At 42.0% G+C, this 25,391-nt stretch overlaps 1 protein-coding gene across 3 annotated transcripts; it reads left to right on the top strand.

Moving 5' to 3' along the window:
• Positions 1-343: 343 nt before the first annotated feature.
• Positions 344-19,354, top strand: golgb1 (golgin B1). Of its 3 annotated transcripts, none has more exons than XM_053649952.1 (20): positions 344-1,092; positions 1,682-1,775; positions 2,990-3,160; positions 3,686-3,808; positions 4,369-4,530; positions 4,801-4,923; positions 5,069-5,182; positions 5,264-5,987; positions 6,760-6,842; positions 7,121-7,187; positions 7,676-12,896; positions 13,014-13,437; positions 13,521-13,754; positions 13,832-14,653; positions 15,127-15,311; positions 15,593-15,752; positions 17,287-17,372; positions 17,998-18,048; positions 18,964-19,054; positions 19,184-19,354. In XM_053649952.1, exons 2-20 carry the CDS (start codon positions 1,689-1,691, stop codon positions 19,319-19,321), a joined length of 9,066 nt encoding a protein of 3,021 aa, XP_053505927.1. In that variant the 5' UTR covers positions 344-1,092; positions 1,682-1,688; the 3' UTR covers positions 19,322-19,354. The 3 variants fall into 3 exon arrangements, with proteins under 3 accessions (XP_053505927.1, XP_053505924.1, XP_053505925.1); XM_053649949.1 differs by having other exon boundaries at positions 7,670-12,896; XM_053649950.1 differs by having other exon boundaries at positions 344-1,526; positions 7,670-12,896.
• The last annotated feature ends 6,037 nt before the right edge of the window (positions 19,355-25,391 follow it).

The raw sequence follows: 25,391 nt of genomic DNA, 5'->3' as shown, positions 1-25,391 counted from the left end.
TCATTTCAGGTTTGTGGTGTATTATGTAGCGGCGCCCTCGCCACTTCATTTCTGGTTTTTCGGTTGTAATTTGTAAACACTCCCTCACCACTTCGGTTCAGATTTGTGGTTGTACTTTGTAGACGCTCCCTTTCCACTTCATTTCAGGTATGTGGTTGTAATTTGATGATGCTTCCTCACCGCTTTGTTTCAGATTTGTAGTTGTACTTTGTAGACCTTCTCTTGCTGCTTCATTTCAGGTTTGTGGTTGTAATTTGTACATGCTCCCTCTCCATGTCATTTCAGATTTGTAGTTGTACTATGTAGACCTTCCCTTGCTGCTTCCCTTCAGATTTTTGGTTGTAATTTGTAGACGCTCCCTTGCTACTTCGTTTCAGATTTGTAGTTGTAATTTGTAGACCTTCCCTCGCCGCTTCTCTTCAGATTTTTGGTTGTAATTTGTAGACGCTCCCTTGCCACTTTGTTTCAGGTTAGTGGTTGTAACCTGGTTGTAATTTGTAGACCTTCCCTTGCTGCTTTGTGTCAGGTTTGCGGTTGTAATTTATAGACCTTCCCTTGCCACTTTGTTTCAGATTAGTGGTTGTAACTTGGTTCTAATTTGTAGACGCTCCCTTGCCACTTTGTTTCAGATTAGTGGTTGTAACCTGGTTGTAATTTGTAGACGCTCCCTTGCCACTTTGTTTCAGGTTGGTCGTTGTAACTTGGTTCTAATTTGTAGACGCTCCCTTGCCACTTTGTTTCAGATTAGTGGTTGTAACCTGGTTGTAATTTGTAGACGCTCCCTTGCCACTTTGTTTCAGGTTAGTCGTTGTAACTTGGTTCTAATTTGTAGACACTCCCTTGCCACTTTGTTTCAGATTAGTGGTTGTAACCTGGTTGTAATTTGTAGACGCTCCCTCGCCGCTTCGTTTCAAGTTAGTGGTTGTAATTTGTAGACGCTCCCTTGCCCCTGCGCAGGCCAATCGCCGCTGTGTGAGTGTTCGTTTCCGGGATGTTTTGGTGATGTGGCTCTGCTCACAAATCCTAAACACGACATTTACTAAAGAGTCCAATAACAGCAGCTCTTACTCACTTGAGGAGGATCCACAGCAGGTCGGGTTTGACACCAGATGCATTTAAAATGTTGTCGTTTGTTTTGTTTACGGTTGTGTATCCGACATGTGATGATGATGATAATAATAATCAGCGACTGTGTTTACTAATCCACACTCACCCGGTGCACGGAAATGGTGTCATCTCCCTTACTAATATTACTCCGTAGTGTTTAATAATATTACTCAGTAGTGTGATCAGCAGCTGATTTCATACCTTCATTCTGTCCAGCAGCTTTCTGATGTCGGTTTCCGGAGCCACGCAGACGCCGAGCGTTAGTTCATTAATCTTTTCTGCCTGTTGTGTAGAGAAAACACCGCGCATGCGCACTCGCGTCACACGCGTCCTTTCTCCCTCTGCACTTCCTTATCATTTCCTCTTAAAACTGATGTGATCACGACATTACACACCGCAGGAGCTCCGTGTAGGATCTTGTAGGTGTTCATGTACAGACTGAAACTGTTGTCTGATGTCACACAGGTTTCATGTCACAATGCTGAGGAAGCTAAATACTCTCTTCCGCCTTTTTGATTAAAATATGATGAATCAAAGTGAATATATTGTTATGTGTGTTTTTTTGTGCTCGCAGGTCGGCCATGTTGAGCCGGCTGACCCAAGGCGTGACCTCCGTCCTGCAGGAGTTATCTGGGGAGGAGCACCGCGGCGATGATCCTGATCCTCAGGTGAGTCTCTACACCTGTACAGAAACCTTTTTATTATGGCACACACTCTCACACACTCACACTCTCACACACAATATGTTTTTCCTGAACACATATTTATTTTGCCAAATGTTCCTTCAGCAGGAACTTTTTTTATCAACACTTTTCCTCACTCTCTGTCTCACTCTCTCAGAACCTTTTGATAAACTCAGGGTCATTTAGAAATAAACAGTTCAGAAGACTGTGAGTGAGAGAAGCGCTGTACACATAGAATGAAGGATGAAGGTGGTTGAGAATGGTGGTGTTGGATGGTGAATGTCGGTGTTTGGTGGTGAATGTCAGTGTTGGATGGTGAATGTCGGTGTTTGGTGGTGAATGTCGGTGTTTGGTGGTGAATGTCGGTGTTGGATGGTGAATGTCGGGGTTTGGTGGTGAATGTCGGGGTTTGGTGGTGAATGTCGGGGTTTGGTGGTGAATGTCGGGGTTTGGTGGTGAATGTCAGTGTTGGATGGTGAATGTCGGTGTTTGGTGGTGAATGTCGGTGTTGGGTGGTGAATGTCGGGGTTTGGTGGTGAATGTCGGTGTTTGGTGGTGAATGTCGGTGTTGGATGGTGAATGTTGGGGTTTGGTGGTGAATGTCGGTGTTTGGTGGTGAATGTCGGTGTTGGATGGTGAATGTCGGGGTTTGGTGGTGAATGTCGGTGTTGGATGGTGAATGTCGGGGTTTGGTGGTGAATGTCGGTGTTGGATGGTGAATGTCGGGGTTTGGTGGTGAATGTCGGTGTTGGATGGTGAATGTCGGGGTGAATGTCAGGATGAATATTGGAGTTGGATGGTTAATGTTGGTGTTGGATGGAGAATGTTAGTGAATGTTGGTGTTGGATGGTTAATGTTGGTGTTGGATGGAGAATGTTAGTGAATGTTGGTGTTGGATGGTTAATGTTGGTGTTGGATGGAGAATGTTAGTGAATGTTGGTGTTGGATGGTTAATGTCGGTGTTGGATGGTGAATGTCGGTGTTGGATGGTGAATGTCGGTGTTGGATGGTGAATGTCGGTGTAATGTCCCTTGATCTTTTATAATTTAAATCTGTTTATTTGGTTGATGCTCTTCAAATCAATTCCAAGCACATATCTAAATCATGAAGGTTTGGAGTGAGTGTTATTACTCAGTAGATGCTTGTAAATGCCCCATGTTTGAGGTTGTTCACCATTTCTGTATGTCCGTTTCATGCAGGATGGGTTGGTGCCGAGGTTGTTATCCGGCCCTGAAGCCTCCTCAGATGTCTCGGGTCCTTCAGAAGAGATCCTGGAGCAACTGGCTCAGACAGAACAGCTTGTGGTCCAGCTTAAAGAGCTCATCAGGGAGAAGGACGGTCAGCTGGCCAGAGCCGAGAAACTGCTCAAGGTGAGAAATAACGATGTGCATCAGAACCATCTAGAATGTCCTGAAGAGTCTAATAGCAGTAAGATCTTTATCTGAGGTTCTTCACCAGTTCTATTAAATTGTGGGAAATTCAATGACATTTAAACACTCTAATATAAGAGTACTAATCCCTAAAGTAAAGAGCGCTTATCTGGCTGAACGTCGTCTTTCAGACTGGAACAAACCGTCACTGAATCTAATGTAATGATGTCACCATCCAGTATTCGTGGAGAAATGTCTTGAATGTTACACCAGGCACATTGAGTGACTCTTACACACATTTCTGGGTTCTCTCTCTAAATTGCAATGTGACATTTTGTAAATATAGTAAATAACTGTAATAAATAATAAACAATTAAACAGCAGCTGTGTTTAGGGACCATAAAAACATATACGTCATGAAAAAGATACACTTCCCACCAACGTGCTTATGTGCTCCTATAACTGTTTGTGTGTGTGTGTGTGTGTGTGTGTGTGTGTGTGTGTGTGTGTGTGTGTGTTTTATAGGAGGAGAAGGAGCAGGGTGATGCAAAGTTCACCAAATTAAAACTGCAAGCGAAAGCCAAGATGGCTGCCTTAAATAAACAAATTGCTGAGCTGAAAGGACAGGAGGGACTCAACACCAGTCAGGTGTGTTAACACTACTCACAAATAAACATTAACTTATTAACATTATCGTTTAGCCTCAAAGCATACTTATTTCTGTGTCTTATTGAATCAAGCTCAGTCACTAAATTTAAGACCGGTCTCTAAACTCTTCCTTATTTAGTGATGTATACTGTATACTGTAACTCACTAAGGGTTTGGTGTTAATAAATACCCGCAAGCCAAAACACTGCGTTGGTTTGAATGTTGATGTTTGATGGTGAGTTTGGTGTTTTGATGGAGAATGGTGGATGCTGTTTGACGTTTGTGATGTTATGTATGAATGTCAGCCTTTGATGGAGAATGTTTTATTTTTGTGAATAATGTTGTTGGTTGTTCTGTCTCTGGTCAGAAAAACCCTCTGACCCTCTACCAGCCTCAACACTTCAGCCATGTTTCGGTGTTTGTTTGTACATGGTGTACTCCAGTTCTCTGTGGTTTTTAATGAACTGAAACAAGGTCATTAATCATGTTCTCATAATTTGGGAGTTTGATTTCCCATCTGTGTATGTGGTGGTGTTTGTTTTTTTTGTTTTTTTTTAAAGAGTTCAGAGAGCTCCTTCACGCTGCCTTCTGGCTTGGAGGAGGAGCTCCACAAGTTGAAAGAAAAGTTAAGTCAGGAGGAATCGTCAAGCGAAAGCCTGCGAGAGCAGCTGAGAGTCGCAGAGCAGCGGATTAAAGAGAAAGAGGAGGAGCATGCGGAACAGGTGCGTCCTTTAATGATGGATTTATAATTAGCAGAAGGCAGGCTCTGATGCATGAGAAAAAAAATACGTGCAAATACGTGCAGGTTTGGTTTTCACCAGTTTTATGGAGCCTTCAGGCTGTTTTATTGAGGCTGAGTGAAATTTATTCTTTCGATTTCGAGCGTGAGTGCTGTGTCCTCACCTGCTTGTAGAACCGCAGCGGTGTGGAGAACGCATCAGGGTTCCGTTCAGATATTTTTGAAATCCTTTGCTCTGGTCATTTTAACCCAGGTGCGAGTTCTGCAGGCTGTAGTAAAGGACAAAGATGTGCGGTTTCAGGAGCAAATCCAAAAGCATGAGGAGGAGCTGCTTCAGTTCAACACCCAGGTCTCAAACGACGCTGAGCTACAGCAGGTGATAACTCACTCACTAGACTTTTTTTTTTTTTTTTTTACCCCTGGATCTTTTAAGGAACCGAAGATCCCAGTGTTTTTCAGTGTTCCTGGAGGACAACGCTGTAGGATTCACATTTAATTTCCCATCTTTATCTGTTCTGAAGGCTCTGCGTGATTCCCAGAGGAGGATCGAGGAGCTGGAGGAGTCCTTGCGCTCTCGTTCAGAAGTCCTGGAGATGTTGCAGCAGGAGCTCAACAGTGCAGATCAACAGAAACAGGTGCAGAGATGTTCTGATGAAGAAATGAGCATACTTTTACCCACGAAAGCCAGTTTCTTCATCTTAATGTTTCCTATCCAGATTCTGACTGCACAGTTCAGACAGATGGAGGAGGAGCTAGCCGAAGCACACAAACTGAGAGAACAGGAGAAGGAGCAATCAGCCATGCACACTGAGGAACAACTCCAAGCTTTGAGAAGCAGTCTGGAGGCTTTAGAGAAGGAGAAAGAGCAGACCGTCACGGTTCTTGAAGCAGAACTGTCCCGAAGGATGTCTGAGCTGGACCGAGTGAAAGCAAGTCTGGATGAAAGTATTAGTAAAGGGAAGGAAGAGGATGCGAGAGTCCAGGCTGAGCTAACCACACTGCGAGCCGACCTAGAAGCTTCAGAGAGGCAGAGAGAAGAAGTGACGAAGAAGCTGGAGGTCGAGGTTGAACGTCGAGTGGCTGAGCTGCACCTGTTACAAGAGAAGCTCGACGCGGTGGAAAGGGAAAGACAGGAAGCGTCGCAGAGCGAAAGAGATGAGTTGACACGGCTGCAGATGGAGCTCGCGTCCCTCAGAGGAAGGCTGGATGCTGGAAAAGAGGAACAGGAAGCCGGGGTACATGCCAAGCAAGCGCTGGAAAAGCTCTGGAAGGGACTTCACTCTCTAAGCAGTGAAGGATCTGAGGTAGAGATGACCGTCCCAGAAGATCCTGCACAGGTTCTGCCTGTTTTGGAAGCTAGACTGGACAACCTGAGAGAAGAGCATCAGGATAGAGAAGTGCGGATGTCTCAAATCAGCGTCACCATAGAAACGCTGCAAGGTATGGAACCGGAAGAATGAAAAGGTAACACTCAAAGTAAAATATTGCTGGAGTTTATTACAAAACTACACGGTACCGATTGTACCATGAAAATGTACTGCACTTTTATTTTAATGAAATAAAGATTAATATATATTAACTATTAATAAATATTAAACAGAATAAAAGATGTACATCCAAACTGAACCAAAAATTAACTCTCCAAATAACAAATCAGTTCGAATAGAAACATCCAAAATGAATAAAAAAGAAACACTTCAAATAACACAACAAAATTTGTCCCGATGGGTTTTATTTTGCCTCTAGAGGCCGCTATCGTGCTGTTCCAGCAGTCCTTTATCGGTGCCAATTAATCGGCAAAACACATCGATCGACCTCTATCTTATAGTTTTAAAAATGCAATGAATATTTGCCTGCTGAAAATGGTGTAGTAAAAAAAAAAGTGGGTGTGTTCAGTTCTTGAATAAAGAGAAAAGTCTAAAAATTAAAAAGGAAGGAGAAAAAGATGAATCAGTAGAGAAAACCATGAACAATACATACCTGTTTTGTAAAAGAACTATATCAAAAGTTTATTGTATGTTTTTTATTTTTTATTTTTTTTATTATTTTTTTATTGGACTCATTAATCCTCTTCGGACTTGGTAGGTCTGTAGCTCCAGTGCAACATCAAACATCGCAGTAAAGGAAACTGATCAGCTTCAGAATGTTATTATATGCTTATCGTATGTCTACTGGGATGAAATGTAATCAAACTCGAACACCATGTTTTTAGGACAGCTAGACAGAAGCACCGCAGACGGAGAGGAAGCAGTGGCCAGGATTCGACAGCTTGAACAGCAGCTTTCCGAGCGTCAGGTGAGTGGATATCAGACCGCTGAGAGCCATGAGGTAATGATGTATGGGTGACTGAGTCTCAGTGGAACAGACAGACAGTCTGTCAGCTCAGAGAGGTGATAATCCACTCATTAGTTCTGTCCGTCACCTCTGCTGGCCTTCATATCCGAGCTCTTCCGCAATCCAGCCTTGTTTATGATATATAACACTGCTACTCATAATAAACACATTCATTTTTGGAGTTTATAAAGCTGGCCTGTGCTTTTTATTATTATTTTTATTATTATTATTATTATTAGGTTCCTGATGAGGCACGGGGAGATCAGGTGACTGACCTGTCTGCGAGGGATTTGGATAAAGCAGAAGGTGAGTGTGTTTATCTTCACGACTTGGAAGGTAACCAAACAGACTTTGACCTTTTGTGTTCAGCAGATTTAATTTTTGCGGTTTAATGATCTAATTCTAGACACATTTCAGAAAGTATTTAAAGTTGAACTCGTTTAGACGTTTAGACCCCTACTGACCAGCTAAGATTCTGACGGTCGGTTAACTCTATTAATGAGTTTATTTATTTCCATGTTTACTTTCGATGTTGTATAAGTAAGGCGCTGCAAATGGACGTTTTGAATCGTGTAGCTAGTGAGTCTATGAAGTTTAATTTTGTAAATAGTATAAGCTGAACTGTTTGTCATGTTCAGTATGACTCGTTTGAACCGTTTTGTTAATCAAGCGGTTTTAAAAAAGTTATTCCTCTTCAGGGCTGTTTTTGTAACAGCTGATAAACGAATGAATAAATAAATCTTTTATTTTATTGCGATGAGATTTTGATGGGATTTTCCCAACCGAAGGTGCAGATGGACACAGTTCTGAGAAGTTTGTGGTACTGGAGCAGCAGCTGGTGGAGCAAGAGCAGGAACTTGCTGCCCTCAGGGAACGGCTGGTGTTCACCGAGCTGCAGAACCTGAAAATTTCACAGGAAGAAATTATTGGCTCTCAAAATACTGAAGACATTCCTAGCATACCTGAGAGTTCTGGAGCGCTACCTGGTCTTGAAGACGTTTCGGAAGACACAACACTGATTGCAGTAGATACAGAAACGTCTGCTATGTCTACATCTGTCGTGTCCTCATATGGTGACAACGAGAGCAGTCCCGAGATGACTGGACCTCAACCTGAGTCACCTGTAGAGTTAAAGGGAGCTTCCTCAGATGAGATGGTAACTAGCACAGACTCAGAAGTCGCTCATAGCAGCTGGACACTTCTGGAAGCTATTAATCAAGATGCAGGTCAAGACTGGCCTCGACAAGTTCAGGACTTAAATGCTCTTCACCTTTCCACCCAGTCCTGGGAAGAAACTAGCGAAGAGCAGGTCACATCTACATGCTCGATGGTGAAGGTAGAGTCATCATCCATGATTATCCAGGAAACGGTACAGATTCAAATTAGCCAGCAAGAAGCAAACCTGCTGAATGCTGATACCAGTCCTAGTCAGGCTTTTGCACAGATCCTGGCAGAGGAACTCCAGAAAAGATACAGTGAACTACTGAGTGAACTTCAACAAATGAAGGATTCAGCTGCTGAATCTCAGGAGAAAGTACACCTCCTGGAAGAGGAACTGAAGTCACTGACAGTTGTTAAAGATGAAGCAGAGGCAAGGGCCTTAACGTATGAAAGAGACTTGATGGAAGCTCAAGCTGAGATTCATAGAGAAGCAGAGCAGAAGACATCAGAGAAAGATGAGCAGAAGAAAGTCCTCGAGGAACAACTGGAGAGCTTGCAAAAGGAGGCTCAATCCAAAGATCAGAAGATCCAATCGCTGCAGGCAGATCTTGATGAGATTCAACAGAAACTCATTGACAAAGAAGGTCAAGTCCAGATGCTGGGTGCACAGTTAGAGGACAGAGAACTTGTCTCCTCTGAACTGGAGGAGAAAGTCTTTGCCATGGAGGCAAGGATTCAGCAATTTTCTGAGGAGGCTGAGAGAGCTAAAGCTGCTCTCCTTGGCAAGACCACTGAATATGACGATTTGCAGCAGTCCCTTTCCCTGAAAGAGCAGGAAATGGTGGAACTCAGTGATAGCATGACCGCCAAACTGCTTCAAGCAGGTGAGGAAAAGTTTGCAATATCTAGTGAGGTCAAAATGCTAAAAGAGCAGATGATGGAACTTGAGAAAACCTGGCATGACCAGCAGAAAGGGAAAGCAGATAAAACAGCTGATGAAAGTGAGGACTTGGTAGCTTTGCGGAAGGAGAACGAGAACCTAATTGCTCAAATAGCCGCCATGAGAACAGATGGAGAACAGGTGAAGCGAAAGTTGCAGGCAGCTTTGGTACAGCGCAAAGAGTTGATGAAAAAGATTGCTGGGTTTGAGAAGGAAGCAGAAGGTTGGAAAGAAAAGGTCAACGTAGATGGAGATGTTACCTCTGAGGAAAGTGAGCGAGAACAAGAACTACAGAAGCTTGAAGCACAATTGCAAGAGACCAGACAAGTCTTGAATTCCAAAGAAGAGGCCTTGAATGTTCTGGAACAGAAAACGCTGAGCCAAGATCAAGCACTGGCCGAGGCGCATGTAGAAATCCGACGCCTGATTGAGGAGGCTAAAGCATTACGTGAACATGAACAAATGATACACCAAGTTCAAGAAGATAACACTAGACTCCAGTCACAGGTCACCAACATGGAATCTGCTCTTGATGCACTGCAGAGAAAGCACCAGGAGGCTGTGGATTCTCGTAAAGACACCCTGCGCAAGGCGAAGGAAAAGGATAGGCACCATCGTGAGCAACTGAGGCAGCAGAAAGAAGAGTACACTGATCTGCTAGAACGTTTTGAAGCTAAGGACGAAGAGAAAGCTAAGCTGATAAAACATGTGGAAGAGCTAGAAAGTCTTGTGGAGTCAAGGGAAACAGTAGATCAAGAAAAGCTTGTGTATGTAGAGGAAGTGTCTGAGACTACAACTGAGAACGTGGAGAAACCAGGATCAGGGGATTGGGTTCAAGAGGATTGGGTGGACTTTTCCACACCTGATAGTGAAATCAGTCAGCAAGGATCACCAGCTGAGCAACCTCCACAGGCCACATCAGGAAATCATGAGAGTGTGATAAGTTTCCTTCAAGACAAGGTAAAATCTGAACAGGCTGCCCGTGTGGATCTAGAAACACAGCTGCAAGAAAGCCAGGCATCTCTGTCACTCCAGAAGACCGAGTTGCTTGAGCTCAGCAAAGAACTGGAGACATTGAGGTCAAAGGAGAAACAGATTGATGCTCTTTCAGAAGAACTGGATGCTTTGAGAAAAAAGTGTGAGCAAGCAGAAGCCCATGCAGAAATGCTAAAGGCGGAAGTGGAGGAGGCTGCTGATGTGGTGAAGACGAGCATCTCTGATGCAGAATCTCCCGTTATAGCTCTTCAGGCAGAGGTGGATGAGTTTAAGCAGTTCCTCAAAAGCAAAAATGATGAGATCATTGACCTAAGCCAGCAGCTAAGTGAGCAGAGCTTCCTTCTACAGAAACTGCAGGAGACCGTATTGGAAAAAGATCAGCTGATCGCTTCCTTACAAGAGGGATTGAAAGCTGAGCAAGAGAGGAGTCAAAAACTGGAAGCAGAAATCCCACAGAAGCAGGAGGAAGAGAAAGACAACAGTGCCAAGCTACAGCAGCTACAACGCAAATTTCAGGCTGCTCTGGTATCACGGAAGGAAGTTCTTAAAGAAAACCAAACTTTAAAGGAAGAGCTGACTAGTGCTGAGAAGTCAAAATCAGAGTTGCTAGCGAAGATTACGAACATCGAGGCAAATCTGAGTACTCTAAGCACAGAGAAAGAGAAACTAATTGAAGAGGTGGACAGGACCTTGTTGGAGAACCAGAGTCTTGGTGCCACCTGTGAAAGCCTTAAGCTAGCAATGGATGGTCTGCTCAACGAAAAAGAAACATACAAACACCAAGCTGATAGCGCCAGAGATGAAGCCGAGCAAGCATCTAGGCGGTGGGAAGAAAAGGTGCAAGTCATGAGGGAGGAGTACGAGACCTTACTGAAGTCCTACGAGAACGTGAGTGATGAAGCTGAACGGGTTAGAAGAGTGCTGGAGGCTGCAAGACAGGAGAGGCAAGAATCGGCGGCCAAAGCGCGGGCCCACGAGGCAGCCAAACAAGAGGCAGAAAAGATAGCAGCGGAAGCTCAGAAGGAAGTAGATGTTGTGAAGGAGAAAATGAGAAAGTTTGCCAAGACAAAACATCAGAAAATTATGGAGCTAGAAGAAGAGAATGAGAAGCTTAGAGAACAAGTAGAGAAGAAAGGAACCAAAGAACAAGACACCAATTGGGAGCAAGAGCTTGAAAAAGTTAAGAATGAGTTTGAAGCTTTGAAAGCTAATTTTGATTCATTAGAAGCTGAACGAAATTCTCTGGAGCAGGAAACTGAGAAGATGAAACAACAGCTGGCTCAACAAATGGATAAAAAGAACAGTGGAATTTTGGATGTTGGTTCCTCTGAGGAAGTTAAGGAACATATAGTTGCTCAGCATTTGAGCCCCATTTTAACTGAAAACCAAGAAGATCTGGCTCTGGGTAGCTTTTCCCTGGAGCAAGAAGTAGAGACTAAAACTGAAAGGACTGAAATCCAACACGCAGAAACTGATGAGCAGCTGAAGGAAAAGGTGCCCGCTCTTGAGGTAGCAGAGGGCAAGTTAAAAGAACTACAAGCAGCTCTTGAAGATGAGAAAAGAACCAGAGCTGAACAAGAATCACTGCTCAATGCAGAGTTGTCTGCTCTTAGGCAACACCTTCAGGAATCTGTGGAACGGGAAGAGAATTTGAAAGAGGAGTGCTCAAAAAGAGAAACCCAGCTCCAGGTGACTCGCACAAGACTTGAAGACACAATGGGAACCAGAGTTGATCAGGGATCTTTGCTTAATGCGGAGCTGTCCTCACTTAAGCACGATCTTCAGGAGTCTGCAGAAAGAGAGCAGAGGCTGAAGGAAGAGTGCTCCAAGAAAGAAAATCAGCTTCAGGAACTTCGCAGAAGTTTAGAGGTTGAGAAGGATGACCTTGAAGAACGACTGATGAACCAGTTAGCCCAGGTGAATGGCAGTATAGCAGGTTACCAACAGGAGGCAGCCAACAGCCGAGATCGCCTTGCAGACCTGCAGCGAGAACTGGAGAAAGTGCAGAGGGAACAAGCTGAGTTGGAGGCTACGTTGGCAGGAGAAAGGGGTCGAGCATCCAGGCTTGAGGAAGATAAAAGGCAGGCTCAGCGAGAAAGAGCTGAGGCAGAAGCGGAAGCGGGCAAACAGAGAGAGCTCGAGCAGAAGCTTAAATCTGCGCAGAGGGTGAAGGAAGGTAGCCAGAGCCGAGCACGTCAGCTTGAGGAGCTGCTGAGGGAGAAACAGCTGGAGGTCCGACAGATGCAAAAAGACTGCATCCAGTACCAAGAACGAATCAGCGTAGTAGACCGGGAAGCTAAGGCTCTTCTGTTGGGTAAAGATGAGGTGTCTAATGAACTTGAAGCAGCTCGTCAAGAGATGGCAAAGATCAAAGAAGAGAGAAGCAGACTTGAATCAGAGTTGTCCGTGTATAAAGGGAATCTGGATATGGCTCAGGCTGAGGTGAGACAGGCACATGCTGAGAAAGTGGCCTCTGAACAACTTCTGCTTCAGCGAGAGGCCGAGTTGAAGTCTGAAGCCGAGCGAACCCTTGATGAGGTGAGATATCGCTTAGGAGCAGAGCTTAAACAGATGGAACTAAGGCTGGAGCAGGCCTACAGAGACCGAGAAAGAGAAGAAGAGGCAACTGTTGTGGCTAAGAATATTGCAGATGCTGCAAAGAAATATGCCCAGGAAACCCAAGCACGTCTGGATGAATCTCTAGCGCGACTGGCTGCCTTCTCGCGCTCCATGTCCTCGCTGCAGGACGACCGTGACCGCGTTCTGGATGAAGCTAAACAGTGGGAGAGCCGTTTCCACAGCGCCCTCCAGGGAAAAGAGGCTGAATTGAGGGAAGCTGAAGGCAGAGCTAAGGACCTATCTGAGCAACTTCAGAAGGAGACGACACAAAAAGAACAGCTGCAGAGCTCACTGGAGAGGTTTGTTTCGTTTATATCCTGATTTTCTTTCATAATCACTAAAGTTCTATTATCGTTCTTGGAAAAGTAATCATTATAATCGAGTTTTTTTTCTTTATATCCGTTGCTTGGTTGCAGGTTGCAGAAAGCAGAGGAGCAGTGGCAGCTGGAGTTGTCTGAAGCAGAGAAAAGGCACAATGAATCTCTAACTGCTTTGGAAAAAGAAAGAGAAGAGTTGCAGCAGAAACTGACCCAGACAGAAAGCTCTCTGGTCCAGGCACAATCTCAACTTACCTCCCTGGAAGCAGAAGCAGAAGGTCTACGCCATCGAGCTAAGGCTCTAGATGAAGCAGTGGACAAGCTTCAGAGCGAAGCCAATCAAGCCAGGGCTGAACTCAAGGAGCGAGAAACAGAAGAAAGAAGGTTGTGTTTAAATCTGGAGCAACTCGAGACAGACCTGCGTTCCTCTAAAACTCTTACGGACACTCTTCAAGCAGAGTTGGCTGAGAAGCAAAAGAGGGAAGTGGAGCTCCTTGGGGAGAAGGAACACGCTGTCACGCAGGTATTCACTTTTGGTAGTTTTTTGTTTTTGACTGACCAGAACATTGTTCTTTATGTTATGATTCTGTTCTGTTCTGCCCCTAGGCTGTGGAGGAGGCCAGGAAGGAGGCAGACAGCAGGGCAGAAAAAGCAGAGCGAGAGCTGGAGGAGAGAAGAGCAGTTGTGAGAGATCTTGAGGAGAGGCTTCGTAAAACTGAGGAGGATGCCAGTCACAGCAAAACTCGACTGGACTCCTTCACGAAGGCTATGGGATCCCTGCAGGATGACCGGGACAGGGTACTTAGCCAATACAGGCAGTTAGAGGAGCGACACCTACAGGTAAGGTCTCATTTACTGTAACATTCTCATTTCAGAACTTTGTCTATTTGAAGTCTGACACTGTCTTGTCTTCTCAGTTTATGATGGAGAAGGACGGTCTCATTCAAGAAGCTGCGACCGAGAACAATGGCTTGAAGGAGGAGCTCCGTGCCCTTCTGGCCCAACGTGATGACCTCAATGCTGAAAACGCCAAGCTGGATGCTCAGCTACATGGCTACCGAGACGAGTTAAAGCAGGTTCTCTCTATGAAGGATTCCCAGCATAAGAAGCTGCTTTCAGTCCAGCTTGAACGTGTCAGTGCCTTAGAAAAAGAGAGAGACGAGTTTCAGGCCAAGTTGGAGGTTCTGGAAAAAGAAGCTTTCGTAAAACGAGGACCTGCAGTGGAGCATGAGATTTTGAGCCAGTCTGGACAGGTTAAAGCTGTGCTCCATGATGCTCCTGGTGCAGAGCTGGAGAAGCTAAGGGAGCAGCTTCAGGCAGCCAGGACAAAGATCAACACCTTGGAGGAAACGCTAGAGTCTGAAAGGGAGGCGTATGCATCCAACGGTAAGGAGTTGAAAGAGCTGCGCTGGGAAGGCGGCATACTTCGGACCCAGACCGAGACGGCTGAGGAGAGGGTGGCTGAATTGGCCAGAGACTTGATGGAAATGGAGCAGAAGTTGCTAGCAGAGAAAGAGGCAGCTGCTCAGCTCCGAGCTCAGAACCAGGCCTTCGGTCAAGCCATGGCCTCTCTGCAGGATTCCCGTGACGCGGCCATCAGTGAAGTGAAGGAACTGCGCCTTCGCATGGAAGAGAGTCACCAATCGGGACACTTATCGGCACCACCTAGCAGCTCTACTGGTGAAATGTGGAGTCTGAAGAATGCACTTTCTGCACTCCAGAATGATCGGGAAAGAATGGTACCTAATTTTTGTTACTACCATTACTTGATTAGAGATTGAGCTACTCAAGTAGGCAGAATTTTAGGGGCTTGTCTCAAGATAAAGGTTGTCCCGTTTGTTAAGGGAGTTCTGACATAACCTAATTTTGGCCAAACTTGAAAACAGCCTTGCACGTGGATGTCTTGATGTACTCAATATCATCCTTCCATTGCCCAGACCAGAGTTCTTTAAAGTTTTCGACCAAACTGGCAATCCGATCGAAGACTATCTTTAGAAGTTTAGGACTCGCTTGTCTCATAGTTCGCGTTGTAGACCGTCAGATGTTCTTACTAGATCATGTACCATGTAGTGTAGCTGAGTCCAGCACAAGAAAATTATCTGCTGCTAGTTTGTTCTTACCGTTTGCTGGATTCACCAATGATAAGCAAATAAAATAATTTAATAAGCAAAAAAAAAAGCTGCTTGAACCGTCTGATTTTCCTTTGTGACAGCTCGAACAGCTGCAGAGGCAGCGTAGCGAGCTGGACAGACTCGGATCTGGAGAGCTCGCAAGACTTACCAAGATCCTGGAGGAGGAAAGGAAGAAGACAGGAGAGATGGAGAAAAGGATGACTATGCTTCTACACGAGAGAGATACAGAGCTGGAGAGAGACCGGCAGGAATTTGCGATGCTCAAGTAAGAGGAATGAAGTTCTGGATATATATTTCACAGCAGTTGCACTCAGTAGTTGTTTCTAATAAAGTGTCCAATGAGTATATATAGTAATACACTTAACTCCCTAGCTTGCCAAATGTTATTACAGTATGTTAGCTACCACGTTTTAGCCTAGTCTAGGTACCCAGATTACAGGATTGGACCTCATGGTGGCCTAGCTGATTAATTTCTGATGCGTCCACCCCAGTCGAAATAAATAACAATGTGTGAGGATTCTTATCGTGCTTGATCGCCCCCCGCAGGCTGGAGCATAGCGACTTGCAGGCTCAAGCAGAGTCTCTGAGGAAGCAAACTCTTGCGACGCTTTCTGAACGCGACCAGCAGATACGCCAACTCGGCGGCATGCTGGAGGAGGCGCGATCATCACAACCGAAACTACTGCAGGAGCACGCACGCAGACAGGTGAGGGGAACACACCTGAGCTATCTCAGTTAGCTTTCTGCTTATAATTAGCCTGAATAGCTTCAATAGGCTTTTCACCTACCTGTATATAATTAGCCTCAATTATCTTTATAGTAACGATTGTATAGTTAGCTGTTCTTGCGAGTGTATTATACATAACTGTATTATTTTGAACATTAGGTATCTGTTTAACAATCTGTTGCACAGTTTACCAGGATATTTAATATGTAATCATATATATCGTATAGATTTTATTTAGAACTTATTTCCATGGTTATGTTTATGTAGATAATGGAACACCTGGAAGGCGATGTATATTTGTTAGCTAGTTACTTATCTAAGTTGAATATAATGTCAGGCATGATAAAAGGTTAGGCGTTTACTGGTGCGTCTCAAAAAATGTTTAATTTTTAACTGTAATTTTAATTAAAAAAGTGGAACGTTTAACATATTACACATAAAGTGAAATATTTTGAGCCTGTTTTTAATTTAATCTCGATGATTACGGCTTACAGCCCACGGAAATCGAAAATCCAGTATCTCAAAATATTCAAATAAAGAATTTATTATACAGAAATGTCTAATAATTTTGATTGCAACTGTAACTATCAGGAATATCAACATTTACCTCAGACGTGTTGGAAAATGATCCGTGTGATGTTTTTAACAAGGTGAGAGAACGTTATAGCCGGGCTGCGCTCCAGTACTGCTTTTAAACGCACTCCTGGGAATTCCTTTAATATTTCTTAAAGTAGTTAAAGTTTTCCTGACAAAGTTTCCTTTCGAACACACTAGCATTACCAGCTAGATAGCAATTTATGCTATGTTTAATTGTGACACAATGTTGTTTTTCACTTTGGTGGAACTCTAGACGCTAGCAGTTGATGCTAAGTCTAAATATAGTAAAATACTAGCCATACAGTGTCTTACTACCAACGCATCTGAGGTACATGTTGACGTTCCTGATAATTCTGTCTCCTTTTCACTGTGTTTTCACACTGTCCACATAAACAACTTAGCAGCTAGCAGCTAGCATTGCAATTCTAGCCACACGGAACATTTTCCAACACGTCTGAGGTAAATGTTGATATTCCTGATAGTTACAGTTGCAGTCAAAATTATTAGACATTTCTGTATTATAAATTCTTTATTCTAATATCTCGAGATGCTGGATGTTTGATTTCCGTGAGCCGTAATCATCGAGATTAAAACAAAAACAGGCTCGAAATATTTCACTTTATGTGTAATAAATCCAGAATATATGAAGGTTCCACGTTTTGAATTGAATTACGGGAAAAATTATTATTATATTCAAATTTTTTGAGATGCACCTGTGTAACAGTATGAAAACATTAGTACACATAAACATGTCTTGCTGATGCATGCTACTTGCTTTGTTTCATCTTTTATCATTTTATATCTGACATTCAGCTACTGAAATCATGCAGATGTTAAAATGTATATTAATAGTTGTTGTTTTTACTCAAATCGTGACTGCTTTTAACATTGCATTTGCATATCCTTGTGTTCCTAGGGAAGAATCGCAGAAGACAGCGCCCCCGGAGGCCCCCTCGGGCATAGCGAGGACTATAAGGCCGAATGTGTCGTTCTCCAGAAGAGGTATCGGTGTATACTAATTATACCTAGTACACTTTACAAGAGGCAAAGTGCCCTATAGACGATTGTTTTCTTATAACAGCACGTCCCCACGTGTTTTATTCCTCTTACACCACAGAAGCTTACCAACAATGTCAATTTTGCATTTATTACATCGTAGACGCTGTAATCGTTTGTTTATCCATTTATAGTTACTGTTAACGTTTTGCGAAAGAAGTTTCTTTCTTCCTCGTCTCGCTGACGCTGGAGACTCCTTCCATAAATGTTCCATGAACGCTTTTCACCTTGCAGAAAACGCCTTAATTCGAACACGTCGCTGTGAACGAGCTGTTACTATAGAAACGATAAGGTATTAGACTGCGTGAACTGTCTAATGCATCTGATAACGTAGTAAACTGCACTACTGTCAGAGCTGCGGTTATAGGAAATGAATCAACGCTTTCTTCTGACCAATCAGAATTCCACAGCATTATTTTACAATCTTAATATTCCATTTTAAACTTCGTACTTAAACCAGCAACCACTAGCTGAGCGTTATTACTGAATCTTTGGCATGGCAAAGTGTGCTGTAATATCTTAATGATACATTGTGTGTGTGTGTGTGTGTGTGTGTGTGTGTGGTTATCAGGTTGGATGAGGAGATGGAGCTGAGGCTCAGCGTACAGGAGCAGCTCAAACGGTGGGACCTTAATCCTAGAATAACATCCTCACTTCCTGTCTGCCGTCAGCGCGGCGCCGTAAACACACGTTTGACTTCGACAAGACACGAACATGTCCGCTTGCCTTTTATTTTCTTTTTCTAATGTATAAAAAAAATACCTAGACATAACTTTAAGTAAAGTTCATTTTATATATTAAAATGAATAACGTTAGTATAATAATGGAACATTAAAGCCACTACTAATGGAGGGAGAGAGGAACAGATAGATAGAGAGAGTGACAGGAAATAAAGATAAAGGAAAAAACTAATAAAATAATAAAATTAATAAATAATGAAAAGAATATTTTAAATAAATAGAATAAATGTTTCATGTAAAAAGTGCAGAAAGGGAAAATGTGTGAAGGAGAAAGGAAGTAAGAGTAAAAACGTTTGAAAAATAAATAAATGCATGAAACGGAAAGTAAAACAAACAACCGGACAAGCAACTAAAAAATAAACAAAATAGTTAGTTAATTAAATAAATATAAAGGCAGGACAAAGGCACTGAAATAAGTAAGTACATTTTTTTAAAAGGTGAGAAAAGAGCGCATGTGTGCAATAAATTAAATAATAAAAAAAAGAAGTACAAAAAGGACGAGAAAGAAAAATAAATTTAAAAAAGCTAAATAAATATATAGATTGTATGAAGGAAAGGAAGATATATCAAATAAAATAAAGAGATAAAAATATTTAAACTAATACAATAAAAAGTAAACATAAAGAAAAGACCGAGACAAAAAAATGTGTGCAAGTTTTATTATCTGGTGTTTGGGTTATGTTAAATTTTTCCAGAAAATTCACCACCTGACCTGTATTAAGTATGTGTGTGTGTGTGTGTGTGTGTGTGTGTGTGTGTGTGTGTGTGTGTGTGTGTGTGTGTGTGTGTCTATGCAGATACACACAGGATGAGTGGCTCTCAGGACCGCAGGACGTTCACTCTGAGACGGCCGTGCTTATCGAGCCACCAGAGGGTGCTGTTACTCGGGTACGTAATAAACCGCTGGTGAGGGAACAGCTGTTTCTACCTGCTGTAACGTAAATGAGAACAGGAACAGGATCTTGTTTCTTCCAGCAAGTTGTTGATGATGATGAAGATTGTGTTTTTGTGTTTCAGAGCCGGAGTGGAGGTCCAAGACTGGCGCGAATGCTACGAGGAGCTTTCTGTTCCCGGCAGAGAACGCCGCTGCTCGTGTCTCTGTACTTGCTGACGATCCACGCCGTGCTGCTGCTCTGTCTGGGAGGATACCTCTGAGAGAGAGGGAGGGAGAGAGGGAGAGAGAGAGAGAGGGAGGGAGAGTGGGGGGGGGGGGGAGGGAGAGAGAGAGGGAGGGAGGGAGGGAGAGATTGAGAGAGATGCTTTACACTTTCTCTTTAGAGAGAAACAGGATAACAATGGGAGAGAGTCTATCTCTGAGAGAGATCGACAGTTACAGGACGTGTACTCACTTACAAACAGGGCAAACTTTTTCTTTTTTTCTCTTTTTTTTTTTTTTTTTTTTAAATGAAGGATTTTCTTAGCTAATTTGCCAAAGTCTTCCTCGTGGATTTTCATCGACGTGGCTGAAACTTTCACTGCCAAAATCAACACTATATCACAGGGGCCATGAAATCTAATGTCATTACCTAGAATGAGTGTAAACATTCCAGCTGATTAAAAGCTATGTTGATTAAAAATCTACATTCAGTAGTGCAGGAATGTTCCTATAATATAATACATCGCACTGAGAAAGCTCTCCATGATTCAGTGTCACACTGCTGCAGCACTGCCCTACTCACGATATACTGCAGGGGTGTCCGATCTTATCCGGAAAGGGCCGGTGTGGTGCAGGTTTTCATTCCAACCAAGCAGGAGCCACACCTGATTCGGTTGAATGAAAACCTGCACCCACACTGGCCCTTTCCTGATATAGTGTATACGTATAAATGAATTACGGATTAAGGATCCGAGCGTTTTAGGCAACATTTGATGAGTAACAGGACGTTCATCAGCTGTGAGTTCAGATCTTCTGAAGATGTAGCAGGTGAAATGAAGAAATTTTGAGACTTCTCAGAAATACAGTAATTACAAGATGACGATTTGGAGATTCTTACTCGGACGTGTTCGTCTCCGAGGAATCTAGTCGTGTTTTTTTTTTTTTTTCTATTTCCGTTTCCGATACGTACGATTATCCTAAAACCTCCAAGTCTACATCTGTTCAGATGAGAAACTCTATATTTGGTACAACGTTAAATGAAATTAAAGCAGCGGTCAGTGTTTTTTTTTTTTTTTTTTTTTTTTTTTTTTTTTTTTTTTTTTTGAAGCCGAACGCTTCACCTCATATTGCCCCAGCTTCATTTAAAACGTCCTCTCAGAGAAGCAGCGTCACATGATGAGGACCAATAACTCCCAACCAATCACGACACAGTACGGAAAAAAAAACAGGAGATGTGACTCATTTGCACAATGTTAAATGAAATTAAAGCCGAGTTCTAGCTTGCGCGTGCGTAAATTGCGGTAAAATCGAGCACAAATATAAAACCACCAGCTTTCACAGTGAACATGTGTGGCGTTGGGATTTAAAGGTGTAGTCTGTGAGTAAGTTTAGCACTTATTAACTGTTTTAAAACTCATAAGTAAACAAGTCCATCCCCTTCCTTCAGTGTTCCTGCAAAGGCCACGCCCACAAAAGCTATATTTAGGTTAGAAAGCCTCAGTGGCTTCCACCGTGTTGTGACTGGTTGGATGTTGGGGGTCCAGGCGTTTTATTAAAGCTGCCTCAATATGAGAAGTATTCGACTTAAAAATCACTGACCGCTGCTTTAATTTGATTTCGCATGGTACAAACGCGTCACGTTCCCGTCAGTTCCTGCATAAAAAAAAGTAGCGTTTTTGAACCGTTGAAATGAGTTAAGCTAACTTCTAGCGATCTTGATATCATTTTGGTGTTGTGTTGTGTGCGTTGCCATGGAAACGACTGATTTTTTTTTTTTTAGAATCCGAGGTGAGTCTAATCACTGATTTTTCTTTATCTTGTAATTACCGGGATGTTAAAAACAGAAAATTCATTCCTTCGTGTTTTTAAATGGAGATGATTTTCTTTTGTCGTCTTCTTCCCTGACTACGCAGTTTCCATGGCAACAACTATAACTAACCACAGCTCACTACGAATGGTGCACATTCCACGATCAGGGTTTTAATCTGGGGTTTTATGAGTTTTAAATCGGATCAAGCGCAAATGTGAAAACACTAATTACAGGGATCTTGTGTCTTTTCCGCTCGTCCTGCGAGCTCCTTTTTTTTCCGTAATAAATACGTTTATTATGTTGGGTTTGGGCGTGGTCCTGATGTTAATGCTTTGTTTACCAGGTGTTTTTAAGCACAGCTCTGATTGGGCTTCCTGTTTTACCTGTATAATGACCTGTAAATGATCCGTTTCCTCCTCTGTGTTTCTTCGTAGGGTTTTTTTTAATTATTATTAAATAAAGCTTATTTATAGTAAGGGACAGGATGTTGATTCTTTACATACAGCAACATTTTGCATTGTATTATTGTGATCTTAGGAAAAAGCGTAACACTGAAGCGCACACACACGATACAACGACAACTTTCCATCTGCAGCACTTTTACACACTTACTAAATGAAAAGATGATGTCCTTCAATCAAAAGAAGATGGATACAAAACTTTATTTTACCGAAAGAAAACAAAACTAAAAACAGTTCAAACCTCCTCAAATATGAAAGTTGTTTCCTAGGAAGTGATCTTGTGTTATGAATCTTGAAAACGACTAAAAATCTTAAAATATTCCTCAAAAATGTGTTAGTAGTTATGAGTATAAATAAAAATAGATTTATCACTACAATCACTTTTTATTATCCTCAGATATTAAAGATTAAAGGTAGCTGGCTAGGTGTGGGAAGTGTTTTGGGCCAAAAAGTAAAATAAAAATATGACAACTAAAATGCAAACCGCTGTTGCGTTCATTTAATTTTCTGTTTTTAAATCTGAAATCAAATTCAGGACAAGGTCTCTGTTTGCAAGATTTGTTTTCCTTCATAAGAGTAATATGATTTTCATTTTCTTTTTTCTTTTATAACAGGTTTTTATTTTCATTTTCAAAATGTTTAAGGTCTTTAACCTGATTGAAGGGCGCAGTAGTGGAGTTGAGTGAGCCTCAGCACCTCAAGCTTTCAGCCTTTAATTACAGCAGTGATGATAGTAATAATAATAATAATAATAATAATAATTGTATGTTGGAAATAGTATTCCTTTTATGCTGAAAATTATTGCAGTTTTTTATTTATTAATGAACCACACGTCACGTTGAACTGTTTATGGTTCTGGATCGTGCGCGAGACTCGAGTCTTCAGGATGGAGAACTGATCTATGAATGAACTCATGAATGTCACTATCATGATAAGAGTTATTTTCCGAGACCACGTAGCAGTATCACTCTTAAAAACCAAAGGTCCTTCAATGGTTCTTTACAGCACCATAGGTTCTGCAAAGAACCTTCTTCTTGTCAAGAGACATTTTTCATTGTATAGGGTTCTTGAGTTGAGCTGTACGGTTCTTTGGATTTGGATTAAAGAAGTTCTTTATGGTTCATTATACTGTAGGTTCTTCAGCTTTTGCAGTGTACTGATTCTTCAAGGTATCACCCCTTCACAGGTTAAAGTGAAACCCATAACGTTCTTTGTGGGACTGGAAAAGGGTTCTCCTGCCTGGCATCACTCTTAAGAACCTTACTGTGGTTCCTTAAAGCACTAACTAGAGGTGGTTGTTGTTTTTAAAGAGAATTTATGATAACATGGTTCATGGCAGCACTGCTGTGAAGAACCATTTCTGGGTTCTTTAAAACACCAGTGAATAGATTGTTCTCTAAAGAACACGAGAGGAAAAGGTTCTTCGTGTAACTTAAAATGGTTCTCGTATGGCATCAGGTTGAAAAACTCCTTTTTGGTTCTAATTGGAACCTGTACTAGCATTATGTTTGCAGTCATATATCGGTGTTGTGGAGATTCTGCAATAATTACATCATCCATCTGAAGAGTTTCATCACCGTTTGTTTTCTGAGCCGCAAAGCATTTAGCTTTAGCTGCAGATTTCCGAGTCTCCTTGGCAAGCGACGGACACTAATGTGAAAATTGTCTCTCACTGACAAACATAAGGCTGGATAGATGGATGTACAAGTTGAGATTTGGGCAAAACATAACCACATGCAGTTACCTGAGCTCAGGATCGAGCTCAGAGCTGTGAGATATTAATGCTACCACTACACCAGATATTTTCTGTCAGATATAAACCTGTCCCTGTACATGCTCTTCCATGATCTACATCGTGTATACCTAATCATGCTTTTTGACATCATGAGAAAAATAAGTTATGAGGTCGAGAGTATGGCTCGAGTGAAGCCTCGATCCCGAGCTGTAGGTGTTCATATTTTCACCAGAAAAGTCTAGCCAATGCCGAGGACCTAAATTACTTCCAGGTTATAAACAGTGTAGCCCGGAGGTATAGCCTTTATAATGAGTAGAATCAACGTTTTTTCATTATTTTTGTATTTTATGATTTCAGAACGTTAATTTAACAAATAACATGGAGAGAAGCGATCAAATTGAATTTACGTTTCCAAATATTTTGAAGGAACAATTACATGTTGATTACAGCATATTTAAAACTTAGAAAACAATCATTTTGTGTTTCGTTTCAGTTTAAAAGTAGAATAATGATTGACCTCCCGTAGCTGGCTAGTAAATTTTATAGCGAGGTAAATCATTGAGGCTGAGTTACTTTGGCAAATTGACAGTAACGATGGATTAAACGAAGCGTTAGCTAGCATGCTGGTTACTGATATCTTTTACAGCTGGAAAAAAAAAAAACTGGACCAGAAAAACAAACCGATGGTACACTGTAACACATATTCACCTTGTGAGAAAACTTAAGCCTTAAAAATGAAAGCTTGAACAGTTTTCAACATTGACATGTAAGAAAATGAATTCGTTCATTCTAATGATTTAATTTAAATGGTTATTTATTTATTTACTTACTTATTAATCGTTTACTTTCGGTCTATTTGGGTAACAGAGCTGCATTTGAAAAGTCACCTCATAAGTCAACATCACAATATCACGGAATATAAAGAAATTCAGATTCAACTTCCTGTTCATTCCCAATGTTTTATAAGGGTGGTTCAGGTAACAGGGTGATTTTGAAGTGATTCAATGGTTATATTTCACGGTAAAGTGATGTTATAGTGGGCTAGGGTGGGCACTTTTCAGATTAAAAACATAACCAAGCCTGCTGGGTTTTTACTGCAGAAACAGAACCGAGTGACCGTCCGAGTCTCCAGAAGAACCGCAGCAGATTCTCCAACACACTCCCAGATCATTTCCTTATAAAACTGCACACACACTACCTCAGACTCCTGATGTTTACTGCTCTTTACAGTGTTGTTTAATGTAGAAATGCTTCATTTCATCACTTCTGAAGGCGTTTTTACTTCACAGCATTTCTCTGCATGTGCCTAAGACTATTGCACAGTACAGTATTAAGTACGTTACCTGTGTTTAAAATGTCTTTTACCTTCACTTCATGTACATTTGTAAATGTAATATCAGAATAACACAGATGGCACCTCAGTCCGGGACTTACTCTAAGCTAGCGTTTGTGTTGTGTTAATTAATAATACATTTTATTAGCACTTTAAGTTGACTTTGAGTGGCTAACATAAGCGTAAACACTAATATGGTCTTTGTAAATTATATATTTTGTCTTATATTGTGATAATTTTGCAGGGTTGTACATCTCTGGGCCATGGGAGGCCGCCATTTCCCTCATTTATTATAAGAGGTAATGGTTGTTGTTGTTATTATTGGTGGTGGTGGTGGTGATGGTGTTGTTGCCATGGCGACCAGTTTCCACCGCGCTCAGACAAGAAGGAAAATGCTGCCATTAAAAAAATAAAATAAATAATAATACAAAACCATATTGTTACAAATGCTGACTTTATCCTTTTTTAAACGACAGGAGACACAAAAATAATCTACTGTACAGAAGTCTGAACTCTGACCGGAACAAAAGTAAATCACTCTGAAAGAAGAGACACCTTAGACAAACAAATAAAATAAAAAAAAACAAAATGGCGACCGAGAGTCAGTCAGTGCACTGAGGGAAATGAGTCAGCTCAGGGAGATTACATCAACCTGCGCACTTTCTGGACGTTTAATTGAAAAAAATATATATAATGAGAGAAAGCCACACACACACACACACTCTCTAACTTCCTCCTTCTCGTCTGACGTGAACGCGCATTTCTCTCCTCGTGCCCGAGCGCAACATCA

This window comes from Ictalurus furcatus, chromosome 19 (assembly GCF_023375685.1).
Source record: "Ictalurus furcatus strain D&B chromosome 19, Billie_1.0, whole genome shotgun sequence".
NCBI lineage: Eukaryota > Metazoa > Chordata > Actinopteri > Siluriformes > Ictaluridae > Ictalurus > Ictalurus furcatus.
Note: the sequence above shows the minus strand (reverse complement) of the source record. Positions and strands in the feature narration are given on the sequence as shown.

Bases quoted from the DNA above. Each gene is read 5' to 3' on its own strand.
- golgb1 (XM_053649949.1), top strand. From the start codon at position 1,689: ATGTTGAGCCGGCTGACCCAAGGCGTGACCTCCGTCCTGCAGGAGTTA. The intron at 3,161-3,685 runs GTGAGAAATAAC...TGTGTTTTATAG, and splicing joins GAGCCGAGAAACTGCTCAAG to GAGGAGAAGGAGCAGGGTGA. The intron at 15,753-17,286 runs GTGAGGGGAACA...TTGTGTTCCTAG, and splicing joins AGGAGCACGCACGCAGACAG to GGAAGAATCGCAGAAGACAG.